This window comes from Trachurus trachurus (genome assembly GCF_905171665.1).
Source record: "Trachurus trachurus genome assembly, chromosome: 24".
NCBI classification, from domain to species: domain Eukaryota; kingdom Metazoa; phylum Chordata; class Actinopteri; order Carangiformes; family Carangidae; genus Trachurus; species Trachurus trachurus.
In genome coordinates, this window is record NC_139910.1 from 27,748,398 (window position 1) to 27,774,442 (window position 26,045).

General features: G+C 41.0%; 1 protein-coding gene across 1 annotated transcript in view; it reads right to left on the bottom strand.

Moving 5' to 3' along the window:
- Positions 1–4,186: 4,186 nt before the first annotated feature.
- LOC311007572 (uncharacterized protein) overlaps positions 4,187–26,045 on the bottom strand; it is a gene marked incomplete at both ends in the record, with an annotated part of 56,609 nt that continues 34,750 nt past the window's right edge. The window contains 24 exons of the mRNA XM_084000809.1: positions 4,187–4,260; positions 4,344–4,410; positions 4,532–4,597; positions 5,938–5,979; positions 6,110–7,516; positions 7,629–7,793; positions 8,786–8,964; positions 9,045–9,203; positions 9,293–9,499; positions 10,070–10,279; positions 10,367–10,506; positions 10,591–10,649; positions 10,738–10,844; positions 11,104–11,315; positions 11,433–12,692; positions 12,767–12,857; positions 12,940–13,115; positions 14,432–14,816; positions 20,716–20,868; positions 20,964–21,008; positions 21,166–21,336; positions 21,655–21,807; positions 21,901–21,942; positions 22,084–22,254. Of these exons, the coding sequence (XP_083856935.1) occupies positions 4,187–4,260; positions 4,344–4,410; positions 4,532–4,597; positions 5,938–5,979; positions 6,110–7,516; positions 7,629–7,793; positions 8,786–8,964; positions 9,045–9,203; positions 9,293–9,499; positions 10,070–10,279; positions 10,367–10,506; positions 10,591–10,649; positions 10,738–10,844; positions 11,104–11,315; positions 11,433–12,692; positions 12,767–12,857; positions 12,940–13,115; positions 14,432–14,816; positions 20,716–20,868; positions 20,964–21,008; positions 21,166–21,336; positions 21,655–21,807; positions 21,901–21,942; positions 22,084–22,254 (5,741 nt within the window). The remainder of the gene's footprint in view (positions 4,261–4,343; positions 4,411–4,531; positions 4,598–5,937; positions 5,980–6,109; positions 7,517–7,628; positions 7,794–8,785; positions 8,965–9,044; positions 9,204–9,292; positions 9,500–10,069; positions 10,280–10,366; positions 10,507–10,590; positions 10,650–10,737; positions 10,845–11,103; positions 11,316–11,432; positions 12,693–12,766; positions 12,858–12,939; positions 13,116–14,431; positions 14,817–20,715; positions 20,869–20,963; positions 21,009–21,165; positions 21,337–21,654; positions 21,808–21,900; positions 21,943–22,083; positions 22,255–26,045) is intronic.

Here is a 26,045-nt window from a genome sequence, read left to right on the forward strand (position 1 = left end):
GCGAGTGGCCTAATAATTTTACTCGCCAAATCATATTTTTACCCGCATTTGGCGAGTGGCGGGTGCTAATTTTAAACCCTGAGCAGAAGTAAGCGGAATATTTGTGTTAATAGAAGTCTTAAATAGTTATATCTTCCGACAGCAATCACTTACATAGAGTGTTTGGACCGAAACACGGGTCTGTCAGTCACTCTGCTCTGCTCTGAGCCGAGGAGAAAACTTTTCTCGTATCCTACAGTTTTTATCCAATGAGGAGAGAGAACGGCATGCAGGGCTGTGTGTGCAGCCAAGGGACGCCGTGAATGTGGTGACGTCGGGACGAGGACTGTTATGGTGCGTTCAAGGCAGCCCGTAACTCGTGTTTTTCCGACCTGTGAAGTCGTACCAGTTCGATCTGGTACGAGTTCACGGGTTGGAAGTTACGAGTGGCCGTTATAGTGACTTTCACAGGTAAAACAGGTCGGAAAAACACGAGTGGGTTGCCTGAAACGCTACAAAGTCGTAAGTTGTGACTTGAAGCTGTAATTTACGGTTTCAAAAGCCTGCCTGGAACGCAGCATTAGCCGAAACGACCGTATCGCTTACTTCTGCTTTAATACTAAAGACAGATTGATCCACCCCATAATGGTTTAACTCACAGGAACTGGACTTAAATAAAGTACTGTATATGTAAGTGGGCAAATTGTATGTTTGTCTATACATGTTATATGTTTGGAACCACTACCAATAAGCTGTACTGGAAGCAAATTCCACCAGCCTGGCAATAATAAAGTTGTTCTCGATAATAGTGTAAGCCATCTTTTTTTTTTGTAATTTTACAGTATGTTATGTCTTGTTGTGCTATGTCTCATTATGTCTTGCTTCATCTAATAAAATGATGAAAAAGAACCAGCTGTATGGAAAGACTGGACACAAACTCTTCCCTCAGGCAAAAGGCTCCGGTCCATCCGGACCAGGACCTCACGCCACAAGAACAGTTTCTTCCTAGCCTCGCATCACCAGGCTCTTCAGAGAGGAGAAGAGCCTAGTGTCTGTTAACTCCCAATTTTGTCTGCATTCTGGTTCCCGTCTTCTAGCGGATCCAGAAATCACCAAATTCACCAATGTTTAAAGTGTTGACCAACATAAAACTTAAATACTAAAAAACTAAAATAGACATTAACTTGTAATACAAAAAAAGAAAAAGGTTAACTTATTGGCTTGGGGACTTTCTTGTAAATGATATTCCTTAAGAGAAGGCCTTCACCGCATTTTATAAGCTTGGTGCTTATAAAGCCTGTCTCTCTCGCCCTGGATCTGGCTGCTTACCAAAACAGCGAGTCAACGGCCCCAAACTACTTTCTTCCATTCTGCAGTCAACAATGCCCCAGTTCCCCCTAAATAACCCTCAACCTATGGACAGTCACTCTGCACTACTACAACAATATGCATAATAAATGATTTAGTAGTATTTTGTATTCTATTCTTATATAGCATATTTATAGTATATGCATATTTTTTTTTGCATATAGTATATGTGTATCTTTTGCACTAGAATATTTTAATTCATTCTATTCTATTTTATTTTATTTATATTCTTATTTCTATTTTCATCCCTCCCTTTAAACTATTTTTGGTACCTTTTGCACCTGACACCAAACTGACCTGTACTGCTCTTCGCAATAAAAAAATGAAGACATGTTAATCAACCAGCTGTTACAGTAAGACACTAATTAACCAGCTAAGCTTGCTGTTGATGTGTCAATCATTAACTTCCTCAGTCAAGCTAGTCAGCTGCTAGACTGACACATGTAAATGCAAGCACACATTTTCTTTCACCTGAAGTTATCCGACAGACATGACTGAAGTAAATCTGAGGTCCTGTGCACAGTTGTCTGATTCAAGCAGTCTGTTGCATTACTGCCATCTATTGGAAAGTTCTTGCTTCCCCTTCACTTGCTGTGTATAAATGATGATATGAAGAGGCACAGGCTCAGATTTATCTATACAAAATGTAGTTGTGCATGGTCTCATGCTCATCATAACAAAGGCCATCTTGAAAAAAATCAAATAGAGGGGAAAAAAATGCAATGTAGTTCTTAAGATTATGATTCCTTTTAATTTGTGTATCAACCAAAAGTGCAAGAGAGAGACTTCAACCAGCATATGTCACAGTTTTTATGCAACTAAAATTTCCCATTTGCCTGATGTCCATTCAGTGATCCACTGGAGTTGCCCATTTGTCCCATGGTCTGATTGTATCTCTCCTATGTGCTAAGATTGACTCATTCTTACATTGTCATTTTTATGAGTCATATTAAAACAACAAGCTGGTCTGTTTGAATAAAGTGTCAACTCGTGGGCCACATCACTGTGTTAGTAGTTTGAACTTCATAAAAGGGTTGTGACTAATGAGACCAGTATGTCTGCTACACTGCAGTATGAGCATCTTTGTAACCTTTATAACCGTTAAACTATCCATTGTCATCACAATGCCCTAATGATCAAGCTTAAAGAATCAGTATACCTGCTTGGGCAGCAAATATTTGAGAACTGGGTAATCATTGTAATGGGCTGAATATTGAGTAGGCCACACCATACAACAGGCAAGTGTTGAGACTTAATTTATTTTTCAAAAAAACAAAACACTCTTTTAATACAATATATTTTCTTTAAGATTTACAAAAATAAATGATTTGAAAAAAATAAATCTACTGTATGTTGATGACACAATGAACACACTCATTATCTAACAGATCTTATTTAGCAGATGTTTGTAGCTAATTAATATTTAATTTAAAGTTTTGTTTCACTCCATTACTAGTGCTGTGTTCTGATTCACAGTATTTTTTTTAAAACAGGCAGATCAAGGTTTAATTTATTTATTAAAATAGTAATGGCACAATAACAAGTAAAGCAAACATGCCAGAACCTCCAGTAGTAGAACTGATTTGTGCGTGTGACTTGCTGGTCCTTTTTTTCTTCTTCTTTTAACTCAGCTAAATTACATGTGGCTAGCTAAGAAGCTAGCAGTGAGATAACACTGTTTTTTCCAACTGTCTCATTTGTTTGCATCTCATATTTAACCTTTTTGGCTAATGGTAAATGAAAATTGTCTTGAAATCTTGTTTTTCTTTTCTAATACAGTGGGGTTGTTAAAGCAGAAGTAAGCGATACATTTGTGTTAATATAAGTCTTAAATAGTTATATCTTCCGACAGCAATCACTTACATAGAGTGTTTGGTCTGAAACACGGGTCTCTCAGTCACTCTGCTCTGCTCTGAGCCAAGGAGAAAACTTTTCTCGTATCCTACAATTGTTATCCAATGAGGAGAGAGAACGGCATGAAGGGCTGTGTGTGCAGCCAAGGGATGCGCCTGAATGTGGTGACGTAGGGACGGGGACTGTTATGGTGCGTTCAAGGACTCGTAACTCGTGTTTTTCCGACCTGTGAAGTCATACCAGTTCGATCTGGTACGAGTTCACGGGTCAGAAGTTACGAGTGGCCGTTATAGTGACTTTCACAGGTAAAACAGGTCGGAAAAACACGAGTGGGTTGCCTGGAACGCTACAAAGTCGTAAGTCCTGACTTGAAGCTGTAATTTACAGTTTCAAAAGCCTGCCTGGAACGCAGCATTAGCCAAAACGACCGGATCGCTTACTTCTGCTTTAATGAAATAAAAATGCCATATGAGCCACCCCCGCAGGCACACAGTTGGCCATCATTCTTAATGTCTAGAAGAAAGTTATGACTTAAGTCTTTAAGTAAGTTAAAGATTTTAGCTTAAAATGAAGATGACATTTAGAGATTTGACACAAAAAAATCTGAGTAGTGTTAATTGTTTAGTCTTTATTAGCTTTTTTCAATTTGTTTTTGCTCTACTTAAATACAGCGACTTAGCCTATCACTGATCAGAACTGAACTACACTGACTTGCATGAACTTCAAGTATTACCAAACACAGCAGCATTTGTTGTTTTGAAAGTACATTCTAGCAGAATGAGAATCGGGAAATCATCATTGCCTTCATCACACTTTGATTTCAAAATCTACTTGTTGCACTGCCATACACAATGACAATGTTTACATTGTCATTCAAACGTAGTTTCTGACTATGTACAGAGAAATAATTCATCACAATTTACTGAAATTAATACCTGTTAATATTCAAAGAAACTATTTTTTACATACAGATTGTTACATTAAGTCAGATATTGGTAAATGACTCTGACGCAGCACCACTGCTGTTTGAGTTTGAAGCTTGTGAAACGTGGTAGACATCTGAAAAAGACAAAAAAAAAAAAAAAGAATGAGCCAACTTCTTTGAGGAAACTGGAAAAGATGCTTAATGTGAATTAACTTACTTCTTCTTCCACGTAGTCGACTTATCAGATTTGTTGCGCTTAATGAGGAAATGCCACCACTTGTGCTCTACAGTACAAACAAGAAAGTTTGTGTAATAAATGTAATGATTCTGTCTCATTTATGTAGAAAAAAGGAATAAGCATATCTAATAGTTGTAGTTCACTTGTTGAAAAAAGAAATCACTTACCCTTGTTGTATTGGAGTTAGTGCCAGAGCTTGTAGTAGTAACATTTCTTGAGAGGAGAGCACGAATCTAAAGGTACAATCACATTAATGTCAGTATTTAAATCAATAGTCTTAGACAACTGTGTGCTTTCAGTAAATAATTAAGACTGAATAAGTGAAAAGTTTGGCATTTTGAGAAATACTCTCACTCAGTTTTGTGCCTAGAGGTAGCCACCCCACCAACGTATTTGCTTATAATAGCACTTCACGTTAAATAAACAACTTATACTTATATACGTCTGACAAGACACTTCGGATTTGTTTTTTTAGTTGTTTTTTTTATTGTTTTTTTTTTTTTTTGGCCTTTTTGCCTTTACTGGATAGCACATAGTGAGATAGACAGGAAAGGGGGAGGCAGAGAGAGGGGGAACGACACGCAGGAAAGGTCCGCGGGACCCGAACCGGGGACGCCTGCGCCGAGGACTGCAGCCTCTACATGGGGCGGGCTCTTTAACCACTGCGCCACACACCGCCCCAACACTTCGGATTTGTTTTTAATGAGAACATCAAGTGTCTTGTTCAGTCATTATTCTATTATATATATATATATACACTGTATATTATTATATTATATTATCATGAAAAGTTCAGTCAGTGTTCCTGTAAACTGTTTCTCCTTCTCAGTTACTATTTACTTGCTTGACCATCACATCAGTTTCCTGTCCATGGGTGGAACAGAATGCAGCTGCAGTACTTCTTTCAAACACTAGATGGAATCAGTCTCTTTGCTTCAGCTTTATTTTAAGGTTGTGTTGATAACTGTCAGATCCACGGTCTGGTCCTATCTTACATTTCAGAAATGTTAATCGCTCACTCCTGCTCCCTTACGTTCTCTGAAATTCATTATTTTATTGTAACATTTCATCAGTGCACATGTGAGGCACTTTGTAACTAGTAATTTTGAAATGTGCTGTTTGTTTATTCACACACAGAGCAAAACTGTATATAATTGAATGAACAATTAAAATTAGAGAACAATGGCAGTAAACAAAGTAGAACAAAATTAAACTGATGTATTTTCACTAGAACTTTGAATGTAGAACTCATAGTGGATCATTTATATACTGTGCTTTATCTTCAACTACTTTCTGTGGGGGATTAGTCTTCTTGTTTAACTCTAAATGACAGCAAAATGCAGAGTGATTTACAAGTTTAACAATGATTTGTTGGGTGGAGTGACTGTGTCAGAATCCATCTTGTGTAGAGAAAGCCTAAGGACATGATCTGCTCCCTGTGGTGACATGGGGTGAATCTCTGTTATGCCATCTAATGACAGCTAAGTTCTAAGGCAGCCAGGGCTGGAGGCATTTGGCAAAAAAGGTGCCAACTCAGCTTTTATTCCTGACTATTCCTTTATGCTCAACTTACCTTTGAGTCAAACAGTGTCCCAAACACTAAAATGAAGAAACCCTGTGGAAAATCAGACATAAAGACAGTTTTTAATCTTATGAACAAAAGAACGAATAATTCTGAATGAATGAAAAACATAGAACAATAATGAGACTGTTTTGTAAACATGTCAAATACTTGGAAATATTACCTGTAGTGAATTGAAGAATGCAAAGGCAATATGGATTCCCTTATCTGTTGATGAAACCATGGTTCCTACTCCCAAAGCCCAGGTCAGTCCAAATAAAGGAGTCAAAATGATAACACATCTTGTGATAACCACCAGCGTATGTTTTTCATCACGCTGGGTACCATCTCCCATGCTGCTTGTCACCATTTTGTACAAGACCACGAATACAATTAAGATGTTGATGAGCACTATGACCAGTGCAGGTATCACCATGGCCAGGAGGGCCTTTGTCTCGAACCAGTTCAGCCAACAAGCATTGTCTTTCCTGATGTATCCATCCTGTGGTGCTGTAACAGCAACAGTGATGACAGCTATCAACAGTGGGCCGCCGTAGCCTAAACAGAACCCAATGGCCAACATGGTTGACTTGGACATGTGTGAGAAGATCATGACCGTCCGGTAAAAGAGTAGAAGGCCTGACACAAGCATCCAAAAAAATAGAGCAAGGTAGAAAAAGTGCATAAAAAATGTTGCTGTGCTACAGGGCCCAACTGAAACTGTATGGTCCTCCCCTGGATTTTCAGCAGGGTTATTGGCTATAGAGGAGGCGATGATAAAGCAGATGTCAGCGATTAACAGCGATAGGGCAGTATTCACAATGGCAACATGACGCATGAATGCAGTGCTGTTTTTGGTGATGGCTTTCCAGACATAGCCTTCAATAATGAGACATATGACTAAGCTTGCCAAAGATATGCCAACTCCAACATATGTGATGACATCCAAGAGTACTCTTATCGACTCAGGGATGCTTGTCGCCATCAGCATTGAGAAGGAGGTCAGGTGGTTACATCTGCAGGTCACTGTGTTGTTTATGTCGGAAACAAACTCACACCCTTCATCATCCCAAGCACCCAGATTATCAAAGATTGTGAAGTTCCAGAAGACGCACTGTGGGTTCGCTGTCAAGGAGGTGTTCAGCTTGTCGTAGCTCAGACTGACATTCTGAACTGTTGTATTTATTCTGATAAGCACAACAGCTGCATTGATGGCATTTTCGCTGACAGTTTCGTTGCTGGTGGTGTTTAATAAGGCACTGGCATTGAAGGTGGAGTTCCGTGTTGGCATAACATTATTAAGGGTGGAGAGGGTGATTGTTGTAATGAAAACATTCTCTTCATTTACGTTTGGAATGTCTATGACGATGCTGGAGTTCAGGTTTGCCCTGAAGGAGTTGTTGAACGTGGTTCTGTTGAGCAGGATCCGTGCAGTTTGAATGGAAAACTCCCCGACCAAGTCGTCTGAAATAGTCTCCAGAGAACCCAGTAATTGTGAGCTGGTGTTAGTGTTGGTGTCATTGGTATTCAGAGCAACCCAGGACTCTCTTGCATCATCACCAATGATGGCATCCACAGTGATTATTACATTCTGCAATTCAAAAGACATTTCATTGTAAAGGTACAACCTCATCCAAAAGTACAGTGTCTGCCACGACACCCAGATGATTTACTAAAACTGAAAAGTGAAGAATTTAACTGACCTGCATGACTGTTTCGTTAACAGCGACAGAAACATTTGCAACGGTGTTAAGGATATTAACAACAGCTGATAGGGTTGCAGTTGAATTTACAACTTGTGTTTGCTCTTGTCGGACGGTATCGCTTAGATTTTTCACAAACTGTGGAACTTCCTCCTGAACCAAATCCTGAAAGAAACATTGAAAAACACAAAACCCCACTATATTAGTATCAGAGTGTAACTATACATGACAATTGCAAAGATGATTCTTTCTGGAAAACAGAAATTATTGCAAACAGAAGCTGTAGACGACGGGAATGAAGGGAACTGCTGTCCTGCTGAGAGGAAGGTTTGGGTTGTCCAAGTCTGTCATAAACTTATTCCATATGTATGTTGAGAGTTAGTCATCATGAATCTGTGATGTTGTATTGTGTGACAATAGTGTGTGGTTTGCTTCTTCCTCGGCTGCAGGAAAGAAGGCTCTGCAGAGGGTGACCAGGACTGCGGAAAAGATAATTGGCTGCTCTCTGCCCCCTTGGAGGACATTGCCAGCTCCCGGTGCCTGAGCAGAGCTCGAAAAATCTCTGCTGACACCTCCCACCCCGGTCAGCACCTGCTCAACCTGCTGCCGTCAGGCAGACGGTTCAGGTCCTTGAAGAGCAGAACAAACTACACTACTACACTGTAGCAAATAGAGGACAAAATCCGCAGGCCTAATTTTGTACAAAAATAAACAAGTTTTTTATTCAGAAGTGAACAGCAGAGATAGTACTGGAAATTGCTGAACTGAGAACAGTTTGTTTGTCTCAAGTTATGCCTTCTCAACCATTAAATACCAAAATGCCTAAAAAGTTTTAGTAACATCTGTTGCATTCTTTTTAGTGTGGGGATTGCCCCCAGATAGTGTTTTCCTTCAGAGCTATGATAATAATGATGGAGACAGCTCAGTGCTGTGGATTCTATCCCCCATTTTGTACATTGTTGTGTCACAATGAAAGAATTGCTTCACAGCCAGTGTACAAAGGCGGAACAATTGCAGTGGCCATCTACATTATGGGATTTGAGTTGGACAAACCTAGTTAACATCCACAGACAAACAAGCGTCTGACTTGCGCACAGAAAAGATTCAGACAAGCTCCAAAGTCAGGTAGCAGTTTGGTAGAGAAGTAAATCACCTACCTCGGAATCAATTAATAGCTCCTTAATTTCTGTTACAATGCAGGTGTTCTCTTCAAGTCTCCACTCTCCTGTTTCCTGACAGACTGCAGTCCTGCTTCCCTCCTGACCCGTAGGACACCCAATGACTGATCTGTCACCTACTCGCCCCTGCCCATATAGAGGGTTGTCACACTTAATAACTGTAGGATGAAATGATCAGTTAGTTAAAAGGACAGCAAAAAGAGCAAAGGATCAGCATAGTGAAAGAAGATGCTCTTACTCGTGCTGGCGCTGAAAATGGTCAGTGCCATTGTCATATCATAACCTGGTGTGTTGTCTACCCTACAGCTGAATTGTAGCAGATTGTCCCCTGATTCGCTGCAGGTTCCAAGGTTGTACTCATACGTGATGCAGTTGGTGTCTCCCTCATTAGAAGAAACTGCGAACATTTAACAGTGTCATTACATACATGAGATAGTAACCATGCCCAACTTCACAAAATTGCCAGAAAGATGAGTTTAGTTTTACCTGAGTTTAATGGATTGCCACCTTGAAACCAACTGACTGTGAAGCCGTCCTGCACACAACATCTGAGTGGTTGAGTTGCTCCGTCTGTGCATCTTACATTAAGTTCACTCTGTAGTTGCACAATGGGAGCTTGTCTGATGTTTGCTTCCTTTACAACTCCATTTAGGCGGATATTCAGTTGGCCCATCAGAGTACAACTGTAGGCTCCTGTGATCATGAGAAGTAGTTATTAATGACTGCATAGGTATATGTAAACTAAGGCAAAATTCACCTGCCTGTTGCAGTCATTTTTATAAAGGCCATAACTGCTGCATGATTGATGATGTTCCTGCTTTGAGTGAGGACAGTGCTGTGGCTAACTTTTTGGTGTTTAGCTTTCTGCTACGTGTCACCTGAGCTCAATAGAGCCCCTGACCATGACGTATACCTGAACACACCATGCCTGGCTTCTTAGTTCAGTTTGTCATGTAGGTAATGAGTCATCAAATCAATTGAACAAGCCTCAGAGCAAGATGCTAACAAAGACCAATTCTCAGCTCCATACACACACCATGCTTTGCCCAGCAGGCACTGCCACTTGGTTATAACGGAGCAGCTCCCTCTGTCTGAACTGCAAAATCACTCTTCAGAAAACTACGAATGACATCTCTATGTCCATCTTTATATAGCAGTACTAAAATAAAAAGTAAAGTAAAATTAACTTATTGTAGAATTACTTATGTACCTGGTTAATATCTTAAACGAGTTGTGTGGTCAGTTAAGCTAACTCTGACTTACCCCTATCAGCAGGAATGACGTTGTTAATTTTGAGCTCAGATGCACGGCTAGAAGTAGTTATTTCCATTCTTCCGCCATTTTCAATTTTCCGTCCATTAAATGTCCACTCAGAATTAGAAATGTCCATATTAATGTCATCTGGGAGCTGACACTGCAGTGTCATGGTTTTCCCAGTATAAGTCAAGAGAGGAATATTGATTGGAGTTGAACCTTTGGATGAAGCAAATGTGATCAGTTAGAAATTCTGTCAAGTTAAACAAACATTAATAAACTCAGAGGAACCTTTTCTTAACTTACTTGTTAACAATGATGAAACTGAACTAAGGACAGGGGCTACGGAGCTCATTGCAGATTGCAGATTTTGATTTGAAAGAGCTATTTGACCAACGTCAAGGCTGGTTGTCCCAACAACAAAGTCTACAATGATGCTTCCTTCTCTGTAAGACCAAACAAAAGCCAAAGTTTTGATGAGGAACGTGTTATAACTCCTGCTTCTGAACTTCTGTTAGTGCATACTGTACCTGAATCCTGTTACAGAAACTCCACTAAATCCTGGGATGTCTCTGTACACATCATCTAGCTGTGGGTGACACATGCTCAGTTATCAACATTCAAATACAAATTACTGAAAATACAAGTTGTGATTATCATGTTAATAGCACACTTACCACTACACGAATGCGTGATTCAAGTTCCTGGTACTCAGGACTAGCAGGGTCATTTAAATCTTCTGTGAATGTACTGTCTAATTCAATTGACATTTCTACCACTTCTCCTGTGCATTAAAAACAGATGAAAAAACATGTTAATGTTACTGTAAAGACACATACTGTAAGCACAAGCCATGAAGCCATTACTCTCAAAACTACTCAAACAAGCAATTTTATTTCTACAACTTAGAAAAGTCAGGTGTCCTGTGGGATTTTACAGTGAACAGACAAATACATAACTGTTCCAGCTGACAGCTTGTGTTCAATGTTATTTAATAAAACAATAGATTTTTTTTCCCTTCTGTAAAACACTACATGTACTACCTGCAAGCGTTGTTGTTGCTGGAGTAGCTGTAGAAACAGTTGTGCTGGTAGTGGTAGTAGTAGTAGTAGCTGTAGTAGTCGGTGTGGTGGGGGTAGTAGTAGTAGCTGTAGTAGTAGGTGTGGTGGAGGTAGTGGTAGTAGCTGTAGTAGTAGGTGTGGTGGAGGTAGTGGAAGACAACAGTTCAAACATCATTAGATCACACAGGACTTCTCTTAAATGTTAAAGGTAAAGGTATAAAGGTATGCAGCAGTTGTAGTAACAATCCCTTTAGAATAACGTGTTATGTTACAAAGCGTGTAATTAATGTCTATATGAATGAAACACTTACTTGCTAAAGTTGTTGATGTTGTTGTAGTTGTAGTGACCACTGTTGTGTTTATGGTTGTTGTATCCAGAGTTGTAGTAGGGACTGTTGTTGTGTTCATAGTTGTAGTAGGGACTGTTGTTGTATCCAGTGTTGTAGTAGGGACTGCTGTTGTGTTCATAGTTGTAGTAGGGACCGTTGTTGTGTCCAAAGTTGTAGTAGGGACCGTTGTTGTGTTCATAGTTGTAGTAGGGACCGTTGTTGTGTCCAAAGTTGTAGAAGGGACCGTTGTTGTGTTCATAGTTGTAGTCGGGACTGTTGTTGTGTTCAAAGTTGTAGTAGGGACTGTTGTTGTGTTCATAGTCGTAGTAGGGACTGCTGTTGTGTTCATAGTTGTAGTAGGGACTGCTGTTGTGTTCATAGTTGTAGAAGGGACTACTGTTGTGTTCATAGTCGTAGAAGGGACTGCTGTTGTGTTCATAGTCGTAGAAGGGACTGCTGTTGTGTTCATAGTTGTAGAAGGGACTGCTGTTGTGTTCATAGTTGTAGAAGGGACTGCTGTTGTGTTCATAGTCGTAGTAGGGACTGCTGTTGTGTTCATAGTCGTAGAAGGGACTGCTGTTGTGTTCATAGTCGTAGTAGGGACTGCTGTTGTGTTCATAGTTGTAGAAGGGACTGCTGTTGTGTTCATAGTCGTAGTAGGGACTGCTGTTGTGTTCATAGTCGTAGAAGGGACTGCTGTTGTGTTCATAGTTGTAGTAGGGACTGCTGTTGTGTTCATAGTTGTAGAAGGGACTGCTGTTGTGTTCATAGTTGTAGAAGGGACTGCTGTTGTGTTCATAGTTGTAGTAGGGACTGCTGTTGTGTTCATAGTTGTAGAAGGGACTGCTGTTGTGTTCATAGTTGTAGTAGGGACTGCTGTTGTGTTCATAGTTGTAGTAGGGACTGCTGTTGTGTTCATAGTTGTAGAAGGGACTGCTGTTGTGTTCATAGTCGTAGTAGGGACTGCTGTTGTGTTCATAGTTGTAGGGATGGTTGTTGTGTTCATAGTCGTAGTAGGGACTGCTGTTGTGTTCATAGTTGTAGGGATGGTTGTTGTGTTCATAGTTGTAGGGATGGTTGTTGTGTTCATAGTTGTAGGGACTGCTGTTGTGTTCATAGTTGTAGGGATGGTTGTTGTGTTCATAGTTGTAGGGACTGCTGTTGTGTTCATAGTTGTAGGGACTGCTGTTGTATTCATAGTTGTAGGGATGGTTGTTGTGTTCATAGTTGTAGAAGGGACTGCTGTTGTGTTCATAGTTGTAGGGATGGTTGTTGTGTTCATAGTTGTAGAAGGGACTGCTGTTGTGTTCATAGTTGTAGGGATGGTTGTTGTGTTCATAGTTGTAGGGACTGCTGTTGTGTTCATAGTTGTAGGGATGGTTGTTGTGTTCATAGTTGTAGAAGGGACTGCTGTTGTGTTCATAGTTGTAGGGATGGCTGTTGTGTTCATAGTTGTAGGGATGGCTGTTGTGTTCATAGTTGTAGGGACTGCTGTTGTGTTCATAGTTGTAGAAGGGACTGCTGTTGTGTTCATAGTTGTAGGGATGGTTGTTGTGTTCATAGTTGTAGAAGGGACTGCTGTGGTGTTCATAGTTGTAGAAGGGAGTGCTGTTGTGTTCATAGTTGTGGGGATGGTTGTTGTGTTCATAGTTGTAGAAGGGACTGCTGTTGTGTTAACAGCTGTTGTGGGGACTGTCGTTGTATTCCCAACTGTTGTAGCGACTGTCGTATTCCCAACTGTTGTTGAATCTTAAAAGACAAGTTAAAATTTTGTATGTAAAACTAAGAAATAGATTCTGACAGAACAATAGACCATAACGAAAAAAAATAGTGTTAGGAAAGTTGTTGGTGTAGTTTTGTGTGTTGCAGTTGTAAGACAATTCAACCCCCATTCTAAACTCTTTGTATGTATTGTGCTTTCGATCATTTGTAATGGAATCAAGTGCCACGGTAAGTCCAAATTTGGATTCAATTGTAGGGAATTTTGATATTTAAATGATGGTCAAAAGGACGTTACTTGCGACCACAGAAACATTTTAAAATTAGTCCGGAGCCCATTAATGAACATTGAAAAAACAATAGATTCTTGAACAAAAACGAATATAAACATCCACACTCTGCAGTTGGGAGTATGGATAATATGAAATGAACTGATTATAGGTGACTTGATATCTGAGGTAAACATTGATGACTATGAGAGGCCGTTTAGGAAATAATTCATATTTGCTCTCACATACACCACTATACTCACACACACACACACACTACTATACTCTCTTACACACACTATTATACTCATACACACACACCACTATACTCTCACACACACGCACACACCACTATACTCTCTTACATACATTAGTATACTCATACGCACACACTACTATACTCATACGCGCACACTATACTCTCTCACACACACTACTACACTTATACGCACACACTGTTATACTCATACACGCACACTACTATACTCTCTCATACACACTATTATACTCATACGCACACACTACTATACTCTCACACACATGCACACACCACTATACTCTCTTACAAACACTACTATACTCATATGCGCACACTACTATACTCTCTCATACACATTATTATACTCATACAAGCACACTACTATACTCTCTTACACACACTATTATACACACACACACACACACACACTATATGAGAGAGTATAGTGGTGTGTGTGTATGAGTATAGTGGTGTGTGTTCATGAGTATAGTGGTGTGTGTGTAAGAGAGTTTGATTGAAACGGAAGTGAGTTTAAATTCTCAGTTTCTGATTGGTTCTTTGCAACACAGCCAGAACTAGGAACCATTTGATTGTTTTCCACCGTATAATCATATGGGATAGCCAGAATTGAGGGATAAAGCAGTTATCCCCATTATGTTGTGGATGTAGTGTATTGTGTTAGTGATAAGACGTGACCGAAACATGGTGTTGTGATTCAGCCGCCTGGCGTTCACCCACTGGGTGTTCGCTGCGCAGGGCAGCCAGTGAGACTTGAGTCTCCGTCGCCCAGCTTAGTCCACTGGGCTCGGGACTGTGCCGTGCTCTGGCCACTACGGAGGTCCGGGTCTCGGGGAACACTGTCACAGCACATCTGCTTCGGCCGATGCGGGTCTCGGTTGATAACTGTGGTGCACCAGGACGGCGGAAAGCAGCGAGACCCAGCCGCCCCATGTGCGTCGTCGGATCTCAGCCGCAGCGGAGCCTCCGGTAGCAGGCGGCTGGCACAGTGTCTCCTGAGACCAGTGGACCAAGCCGGGCGACCGAGTCTCGGCTTGTCCTCCACCGTCAGGCGGTGATGGGCCCTGCGCAGCGAACACCCAGCAGGTGAACGCGAAGCGGCTGAATCACAACACCATGTTTAGGTCACGTCTTATCACTAATACACTACAACATAATGGGGATAATAACTGCTTTATCCCTCAATTCTGTGAATATTGTAGGCTATCCCATATGATTATACGTTGGAAAACAATCGAATGAATCAATGTAAAAAACACAGAACAAAATTTGGTTCCTAGTTCTGACCGTGTTGCAAAGAACCAATTAGAAACTGAGAATTTAAACTCACTCCCATTTCAATCAAACTCTCTTACACATACACTACTATACACTATACACACACCATTATACTCTCTCACATAGTGTGTGTGTGTGTGTATGAGTATAGTAGTGTGCGCGTATGAGTACTATTGTGTGCGTGAGAGTATAGTAGTGTGTGCGTATGAGTATACTAGTGTGTGTAAGAGAGTATAGTGGTGTGTAAGAGAGTATAGTGGTGTGTAAGAGAGTATAGTAGTGTGTGTGTATGAGTGTGTATGAGTATAGTAGTGTGTGTGAGAGCAAATATGAATTATTTCCTAAACGGCCTCTTCTGAAACCAAAAACTCTGAGTTTGACAGCTCAGGTTTTAACTCAGAGTTTGTTAAGCCTTCTTTCTGAAACGGGGCTCTTGTCTTCTTTTACTGCTTTTGTTGGTGGTGTTGTTGTTTTTTCTGAAGGGTATACGCTTTCTACTAACCATAAAATTACCCTTAAGTTCCTGCAGTGGAAAAGGCCCTGATATCTGCCATCCCTGATCTAAGCGAGGAATCTGTTGCATATGGGTCCTGAGGACCTAGTTATATGGTAAGTTTCACTGGTGGCTATTCATACCCTTAACCTCTGAGGAAAAATTACAGATATTGATGAAATATGGAAATGTAAAAAGTGATGAAAGATTATTTGAAAGCACTGACTTGTTACAATTGTTGGTGTTGTAGCTGTTGTAGTGTTCATTTGTGTTGTGGCAGTAGGTGTTGAATCTATGAAAGAAAAAAATGTATCAATTTAGTGTTGAATCTACAGGTAATACAAATGAACAACATTGCCATGCTCAGAGTCCTAAAATCATTTTGTCCCCATTCTGATATTCATGATAAACATAATCTGCAGCTTCATATTCATTCAGGATACTTTCACAGAGAGAAAAACACATTACAACCGTATGCTGACTCATTGAACACTGAGCAGATTAAGTTGTGGTTAAGAACCTTTATCAAAGTCAGTGCTGTTGACGAGGATTTACCAGGTCATCATGGATTAACTACCAAAGAACGATGAACCTCTCTTCACTTATTCAACTATGTTGAGCAATACTTGAAGACTTTTATTCCATTCCCATGGACATTCATCCCAAGGGAAATCTCCTCAGAGCCTGTTTCATGTGTTGCACAACTTTTACCTTGTGTAAAGATTCAAACTAGAGACTTGGAATACATTGTAATATCATGGTTTACTTAAATCCGGGATATAGTATAACTCAGACACTTGAGGTAGCTTTAGTTGAAATAGTTTGGCATTCATTTTTGATTGCACGCCTTCTTAAGCCGGAACATCAATTTAATGTCACGCAATATAAAGTCACTCGTAAAATCCAGACAGAATCAAATTCATAAGTTGATTGACTATCAGACTAACTATCCAAAGTTATGAAACCTAGGGCAAGTGATTGGTCCCCAGGACCCTGAGGCGTGAACTCCCTCCATCCTTGACAAGTCGGGTATCAGAAGGCCTGAGTAGGAGAGACCTCTGTCAGAGGGACAGACTTTAGCGTCAAGAGAGGAAGACTTCTGTGTGTAGGAGAGAGAGTTCTTCTTCTCCAAGGAACCCATGAGAGCCGTGAACCGCAACCGCCATACTGTATCAATCCATCTTTCCTCGTGGCAACCTCTCCATCAGCTCCACTGCTCCTAACTCCGGCCTCTGCCTAGCTGACCTCCACACAGCAAGTTCCAGCACCCCAGGAAAAGCAAGTAATCAAAGCTTTACTTTGCATAGTTTCCCTGGTGTTCCTAGTTGGCTTTACTTAAGCCTGGTACACACATAAAGATTGTATAAATCTCAACCATTTTTTTTTTATCTGTGAGACACCCCACACATGAAGATAAAAAATCTTTGATTGAACAGTTTTGATCGTGTTGTGTGTGGTGTGCTCCGATATTCCAAATACAGCACCACACACATAAAGATTTGTCTGATAACACACTAGAATCTCGTCCCCCACGCCAGAAATCTTGCATGATCAAACGTGATCTGACGGTGGTTGCCATGGAGCCGTTAGCCACACTGGATTGTTATGCTACGTGTTCTGCAGTCAGCTGCTTCTTTATTGGTTACATTCAATTTCACGTCACATTCCACAGATACGGTGACTCGGGATTGTCGGATTCCCCCATAATCAGGCGATTTCTGTCCGTGGTCGGAAGCGGGAAAATTAGGGCAAAACCAGACAGATTATCTTTGTGTGTGTGGTAGGCTTTAGTTAATTTCTCAGTCTCATTCTAATTCTCACTATAGTCTATTACGTCACCCTATTGTATGATATTCTCCTATCACTGTTTCTCTGCTCATTTTGTTTATTTAACATCCTAACTAACCCTAACCGCAAAATAAGTGAGTTCCTACACAGTCTAGCAGTCAAATGGACAACCTTCCTGTCACAAGGCCACCTTTAAATAAGTGACACCTAAAATTGTTAACAATAAATCAAGTAACTACACTGTGAATAACATGTTAGTTACAGTAACATGTCATTTTTAAGCACTTGTGTTCACACATGTTGTATACAAGTAATTATAAGGAGGTATGATGTAAGAATAATTTCATAACACTTGCATACAGTATTAAAAGTGATGTGACATTGTCTGAAAACACTGACTTGTGACAATAGTTGGTGTTGTAGCTGTTGTAGTGTTCATAACAGTTGTTGCGGTAGGTGTTGAATCTGTGAACAAAATACAATGTGTAAAAATGGTGATGAATCTGTATCATGCTGACAATAGAAAATAACTGATTCATGCTCAGATCACTTACTGTAAATGTTTCAAGATTAAATGTGAATTCTAATTAATTACAAATTAATCAATGACATTAAAAGGAAAATGAATCAACTAACACACAATCTTTTAATGAAATATCTTGTCAGGCTTACTTGTTGTTGGTGTCACGGTTGTTGATGGGAAACAGGTTGTGGAGTCTGTTGGTAGGTGAAACATCTTTGTATCAGTAATGTATTTGTAGTTGACAGGTGGAGCATTGATTACTGTAGGTTTTATTAATCTGATTACATAGAATGATTTTATCATCTAGTCCACAATGTTGTCCTGTCACAAAATATGTTTGCATTCACTTACTGTACTGGTCAACAGGCTGACAATACTGTCCATCAGGAGGGAAGGCACTGATGCAGTCACATGTGTCAGAAGTGCTGTTGTCACAGAATCCATACGTAGAACATTGGTCACATGACCAAAGGTACTGATCCTCACATCTGCACTGGAAGCCACCACCGCTCGGAGAGCAAACTGACATGGAAATGAGAGAAAGAGGGATTTTACTGATGAGGAAATGTTTCAAGTCATTTCAAGCACGTCCAACAAAAACTCAGTGTATAAATACAAGGTTATTATGTCAACAAAAAAATGAATACATTTGACAACTATATACCGTATTTTCCGGACTATAAGTCGCGTTTTTTTTCTAGTTTGCCTGGCCATGCGACCTATATTCAGAAGCGACTTATATAAAAAAAATAAAAAAAAACCTACGCTATGACCACAAGACGGAAGCAAGGCTTTTATTTCTAAATCCCTCCTCATTCAGTAGCTCATCTTCATCTTCCTCACGTGCTGTTCTCCTCACTGCGCTGTCTGACCTGTCAACGTTGCGCCGTAGCGCTTCACTCCCAGTCAGTTCAGAGTATTTTCACAGCGTGTTCTGCGGCCTGTCTTCGGTCTCTGCTCCGGTCCCGACCGGGCTCCGGACACGGAGCAGAGAGCCAGGTCCGACAGTGCAAGGCTGTCCCTCTCTGAAGCAGAGGAGAGGTCGGCTTCACTCCCGTCAGTCTTCACAGACAGTCCACAAAGGGTTTCTGATCACAGGGTTTCCCGCAGCGCTTTCCTGTTAAGGCGGCCGCCTTAACAACAAAGAGCTGCCGCCTAAACTAACGTGTTAAAAAAAAAAAAAAGTAGCGATATTCGCCGCCGCCGCTGCCCCCGCCCCCCCGTCGGACGATCGCCTTCATTCATCTCCGCATCCTCTCTGCATCCTCACACACACATAGTAGGCTACACACACCACAGAGAAGCGCGCATGCATAACAGCAGCGCGCGCTATAGGTGCCGGCCTTTCGTGTAAACAAAGCCCCGGCCATTATATGAGACCCGGCTATTGATTAAATGTTTGAAAAATAAATGCGACTTATAAACAGGTGCGACTTATATATGTTTTTTTCCTCTTCATGACGTATTTTTAGGCAGATGCGACTAATACTCCGGTGCGACATATAGTCCGGAAAATACGGTAATGAAAATAGTTTAATTTAATTCAATTAGTAGATGATTTGAGGGATGATTTTCTTGAAAAGCGGTAAAGACCAAAATAAAAGGTACATTGGCTCTCATTTAACTGTATACGTTAAAGCAGAAGTAAGCGGAATGTTTGTGTTAATATAAGTCTTAAATAGTTCTATCTTCCGACAAGAATCACTTATATAGAGTGTTTGGTCCGAAACACGGGTCTGTCAGTCACTCTGCTCTGCTGTAAGCCGAGGAGAACACTTTCCTTGTATCCTACAACCTTTATCCAATGAGGAGAGAGAACGGCATAAAGGGGCGGTCCTCTCTGTGTGTGCAGCCAAGGGATGTGCGTGAATGTGGTGACGTAGGGACGAGGGCGGGGACTGCTAACTCCATCGGCTGACAGGAAGTTAGCCAAAACCACCGGATCGCTTACTTCTGCTTTATTAGAGTGATAGTTTTTTGCAATTGGTGAATGCATAATCACTGGTGAATTGGGCTGAAGGCACATGATGGCTGATGGAGGGTTGTGAGACACCGGCCAGACCCCTGATCTCCCACTGGCCCAGAACTCCACCATGAAGATTACCTGCACCGCCACAGGTAGTGACCGGAGCGACTTGTCTCCCTCCTCAATCAGAGCTCCAGTGTGGAGCAGAGAAAGCAGCCGTTCATCACTCTCCTGCAGGAGATCTGGTCTCTGGAGAAACTTTCTCTCAGTGATATGTACTGCTCTAACAATAATGGGTCTGTCATTGACCGCCAAAGATTCTGTTTAAACAGCTGACTGATGAGCATCTGTCCTCACCGTATATCTGTCAGGCTACACATAGTTTTTAATTAACCCCAGTTGCTCAGAAAAAGTGGATTTAAGTTCTTAACACAGGTTTCATACTTTTAAATCATGAATATGTGGCTGTAGACTCTTTTTTTTCACTAAGAGGAACAGCACCAACATGAAGTCTGCATCTTTGCATTAGCATGATATATTAAAAATGACCACACACACACACACACACACACACACACACACACACACACACACACACACACACACACACACACACACACACACACACACACACACACACACACACACACACACACACACACACACACACACACACAACCATACTATGCCCTGCATGTAATACACTGATTCAGATTTGCGTACACCACGTCAGGCCTGGTGTGAGATTTTGCATATGCTATGCTCATGTTCAGATTGCTAAAGGCTGATCTTTGCGTCACATTTGGCGCACACCCATTTTTGGGTGTACTCGCCTTTGATAGATGAGGGCCAAAGAAAGAAAATGGTGGACTCTGATTTGTTGGTGGTTTTGCTATAAATATAATGATGTCATTCAAAATGTTTCTGTGAAACCACATTAAAAACATCCTACCTGTGGTAATGTTGATCTCAAAGATTTGCACGTTGCTGCTGATGTTGACGGGGTAACTGATGTTGCTCAGAAATGTCCTCAGTTGATTGATTACAGAAACATCTGAGACGTTTAACTCAATGGAAATCAGGTATTCATATTCAACCAGAGGAGCTGAAGAGACAGAAAGTAAAGATGATGTAAAACTAATGCTGAGTATAATACTAATGGTCACACTATCCTTTGATGAAATATCTTGTCAGACTTACTTGTTGTTGGTGTCACGGTTGTTGATGGGAAACAGGTTGTGGAGTCTGTTGGTAGGTGAAACATCTTTGTATCAGTAATGTATTTGTAGTTGACAGGTGGAGCATTGATTACTGTAGGTTTTATTAATCTGATTACATAGAATGATTTTATCATATAGTCCACAATGTTGTCCTGTCACAAAATATGTTTGCATTCACTTACTGTACTGGTCAACAGGCTGACAATACTGTCCATCAGGAGGGAAGGCACTGATGCAGTCACATGTGTCAGAAGTGCTGTTGTCACAGAATCCATACGTAGAACATTGGTCACATGACCAAAGGTACTGATCCTCACATCTGCACTGGAAGCCACCACCGCTCGGAGAGCAAACTGACATGGAAATGAGAGAAAGAGGGATTTTACTGATAAGGAAATGTTTCATGTCATTTCAAGCACGTCCAACAAAAACTCAGTGTATAAATGTTGGGTTAACTTTTGACAATAAAGAAACTAAAAAAAAATTAATAACTATCTAATAAAGAGAGTCGATCAATCAGTAGCTGAACAGAGGCATATTTTTCTTAGAAAGTGGTGGATAACAAAATATCAATTTTGACAATTTGACAATTTGATTAGTTGGTTCTTTGCTATAAATATAATGATGTCATTCAAAATGTTTCTGTGAAACCACATTAAAAAACATCCTACCTGTAGTAATGTTGATCTCAAAGATTTGCACGTTGCTGCTGATGTTGACGGGGTAACTGATGTTGCTCAGAAATGTCCTCAGTTGATTGATTACAGAAACATCTGAGACGTTTAACTCAATGGAAATCAGGTATTCATATTCAACCAGAGGAGCTGAAGAGACAGAAAGTCAAGATGATGTAAAAAAATATATATATATATAATGTCAGATGTATAACTAATGGTCACACATCTTGTCAGGCTTACTTGTTGGTGTCACAGTTGTTGATGGGAAACAGGTTGTGGAGTCTGTTGGTAGGTGAAAGATTTTTGTATCAGTGAATTTTATTCACTTGACAGGTGGAGCATTGATTACTGTAGGTTTTATTAATCTGATTACATAGAATGATTTTGTCATCTAGTCCACAAAATATGTTTGCATTCACTTACTGTACTGGTCAACAGGCTGACAATACTGTCCATCAGGAGGGAAGGCACTGATGCAGTCACATGTGTCAGAAGTGCTGTTGTCACAGAATCCATACGTAGAACATTGGTCACATGACCAAAGGTACTGATCCTCACATCTGCACTGGAAACCACCACCGCTCGGAGAGCAAACTGACATGGAAATGAGAGAAAGAGGGATTTTACTGATGAGGAAACGTTTCAAGTCATTTCAATCACATACAACAAATAACTGATGTATAAATGCTAGGTTAGATGTCAATAAAAAAGAAGAATAAATTGAACAACTATATAATGAATAGAGTCGATCATTCAGATTTCAGATTCATTTTTATTTTTTTTTAAAATGGGGATAGTACATATTGATGGACATTGACATGTAAATATGTGGAATTATAGCCAAGTGGCTAATTTCCATCCCCAGTCCCATTGGCAGGTTGATGTTAGACATAAAAAAACAATGACGATAAAAAGTGCAAAGAGGCAGGACTAGGACAATAAAACATCTTGACATTTTACACGAAACATATGAACGACATACATAAACCACCAGTTAACTGGCCAAAGACGGTTAAAAGAGTGGGTAAGGGGACCAAAAGATTACTGAAAAGTTATAAAGTGCTACAGTGCTAGTTAAAGTGCTATGTGCTAAAGTGCTGTTTGCTAAAGTGACGAGTGCATAAGTGCAAGATTGAATTTAATTTGATTGCACGATGCCCCAGTAAATGCAGACTGCCCCTCTGGCTTTCAGAGAAATTGATCATTTCAAAGCATGGTGTGAGAATAATCACCTCTTACTAAATGCCACAAAAAACAAACATCATTGAGACAAAACAAAGAAATGGTCTTTGACCCAAAGGCTGTAAGAGTCCACAACCCTGTAAATATAGGGAACATGCAAATTGAGCAGGGTTGCTCATATAAGTATCTGGGGATACAAATAGACAACATGTTAAAATGGAATGTCCATGTTGACTACCTGTGTGCAAAATTGCCACAACGCTTGCACTTCATCCGAAGACTGAGACTTTTCGGGGTGAGCAGGAAAATCATGTGAACATTCTATGACGCAGTGCTAGAAAGCCTTATCAGATACTGTATCGCAGCATGGTTTGGGTCTCTCTCTGTCCAGCTCAAAACTAGGATAGCAAAATTGTGAATACAGCGATGAAAGTAATTGGTAAAAGTGACCCTCAAACACTGCAGACTATTACCCCTTTCCCACTGGCCAAAAAACCCGTTTAAACCCGCTAACAATCGGCTTTTGGTGGCAGTGGGAAAGGCGCAATGAGCCGCGTCGACGCCAAACGACTCGGCAAGCGACGCGGGTTAAAATCGCCTTTAATCGGCTCGGCTCCGAACGGCTTGCAGTGGGAACGCCAGACCCGCGTCAACCCGCTAATTTACGTGATGACACTGAACGTTACGTGACGCCACGTCATCGCGCCGGTCGCGTCTCATATCACGTACCAAAACAAAGCTCCGCTCTCCTTCCAGACTGGGATCAAAACATCAAAGAACACTGCCCGAAAACGATTGAAAAAAAAGAAAAGAAACGACAGTGTGTTTAACTGACGTGTTGTGCCGCGGATGAACCGTCATATGGCCGCGGCAGACTGGCTGTCCTCCGCAGTCCTGGTGCTCCAGGTCGGCCAGACGCCTCGTCTGCCTCGGCGGACAGACCTCCGCGGCGGGCGGCTGTGGCATGACTCGCACCGCGGATGAGAGCGGGGCAACATGGACTCGGCTTATTTTGGTCAATGGGAAAGGGGCCAAATGCCGATTGTTAGTGGGTCGACCCGCGTTTAAAAAACCTGCGTCGACCCGCTAATTTTAGTGGGAAAACGGCTTATATTTGAAAATAAATTAAGAATGGCTCAGGGAGTGATGACAGATCCATCACACATTCTGTTCCCAGAGTAATAATAATAACTAGAAAATTTCCTCTCGGGAAATTTTGAATGGGCCACGGCTACTGTCGATTTTGCCATCTCTGTCAACATGGGAATCAAACCCACGATCTTAAGGTCAAGACAGAGCTGATCAGACAGACACATGATCATCTTTCTATAAGCACTGATATGGAGGAGCTGTAATCACATTAGGTTAACTGTGTGTGTGTGTGTGTGTGTGTGTGTGTGTGTGTGTGTGTGTGTGTGTCTTTGTAATTAATTAATCGCAATTAATTGCATTTTAATCGCATATAAATATTTGACCTGAGAACAGTGAGAAGCATTTTTTTCACATGGATTTTAGTATACCATTGAATGACTGAATAGCTTAAGCAACAAAACATTGTTTTTTTTTCAAGGTGGTACTTAACCAAGACCAACATGCAAATTATCGATTAATTCATTAATCGATATTTGATACAGATTTAAATGGTCTTTCCTGCCAATACACTATGATGATTACTGTAGTATTTAACTAGGCTACATAAATCACAGTAGCATTAACTGATTTGTTGAACGGACCAGGTGATGGGCTGACTGGTCCTGTCTAACTTCTGTGTACTGGGTGCCATTGTGCAGGGTGTTAAGGCAGCCTTCCTCCACTGCAGTCCCTATGGTCCTGGACCCTCTGGCTGGTGGGGTGGGCTGCTTTCAGCTGGGGGGGACTCTATCAGCTGCTCCCACGAGAGGCATTTGACGCATTTGACACCAACAAGGTTTAACTTTAAAACCAGATTAAATCATGGTTTAAGTTTAAATTCTGTTGCACGTTAACTGTGTTTTAATCACATGAAGGTGTGTGTGTGTTTGTGTGTGTGTGTGACTGTAATCACATGAAGCTGGCTCTAGAGTCTGTGTGTGTGTGTGTGTGACTGACTTGACACATAGTTAGTAGCTGCATCCTGTGTCAGTCTGATTTAGCTGTGTCTCTGTTTATAAACATTTAAACGAGCGCCAGGTGGATTGTTTATGAAGTTAACGAGCCCCCGCAGGCTGAGACAGACAGAAACGTGGAGAAAAAGAGCCATTTTCTGCCTTTGCACTGGTCTCACATTTATGCTTAGCATGACAAAACGGTAACTCCTATCAGAACAAAACACAGATCAACGTTGCTCTAAGGACTTACTGAAAATTTTGGTACGATTTGGTGTTTCTACAGTAAATATTTTGGCGACGCTGGTAGTTTTAAAACATCAGGCCGTTCTGCTTCTCTCGGAAAATATTTGAATTGGAGTCAATGAGGAGCAGAGACAGACGTGGCCGCACTTAGAGGCTCCAAGTTTAAATTCTGTAAGTCTCTCCGATATTTTGAGCAGATGATGAGATCGAGGATGAGCTCCTCTACAAACGTGGCTGAAATTTTTTTTGTGTGTAGAGTGTGTCGGGGAGTGCCCGGGCACTGGTCCCTGCAGCTATTTCATAGCTGTTGGGACCAGTGCCCGGTGCGATTGCCCGTGGCCCTAATAATAATAATGCATTTTATTTGTAATGCACTTTATATTGAGCAAACAATCTCAAAGTGCTACATAAAAAGAAAAAAAAGAAAAAAGTTAAAATTTGGAGAGAGAACGTCTCCCCAAAGGAAACAACTAATGAAAGGCTTTTTTTTTAAAAGGTAGGTTTTTAGGCCTTTTTTAAAAGTGTCCAGGGTCAGTGGTGCTCTCAGGTGGTCAGGGAGAGCATTCCAAAGACAGGGAGCGGCGTGACAGAAAGCTCTGTCTCCCATGGTTCGGAGTTTGGTCCTTGGGATCTGCAGGAGGTTTGCCTGACCGGAGCGGAGGTGTCGTGAAGTGGGCTGAGGGGTGATTAGCTCCTTCAGGTAAATAGGAGCATTACCATGGAGACACTGGTGGGTCAGTAGGGAGACCTTGTATTCAATCCTGAATGAGACAGGGAGCCAGTGGAGGGATTTGAGTACGAGATATCACACATCCATCCATCTGTTCCCAGAGTACGAGTTGTTAATGTCGGGCAGACGTTTAAGAGCTTGTC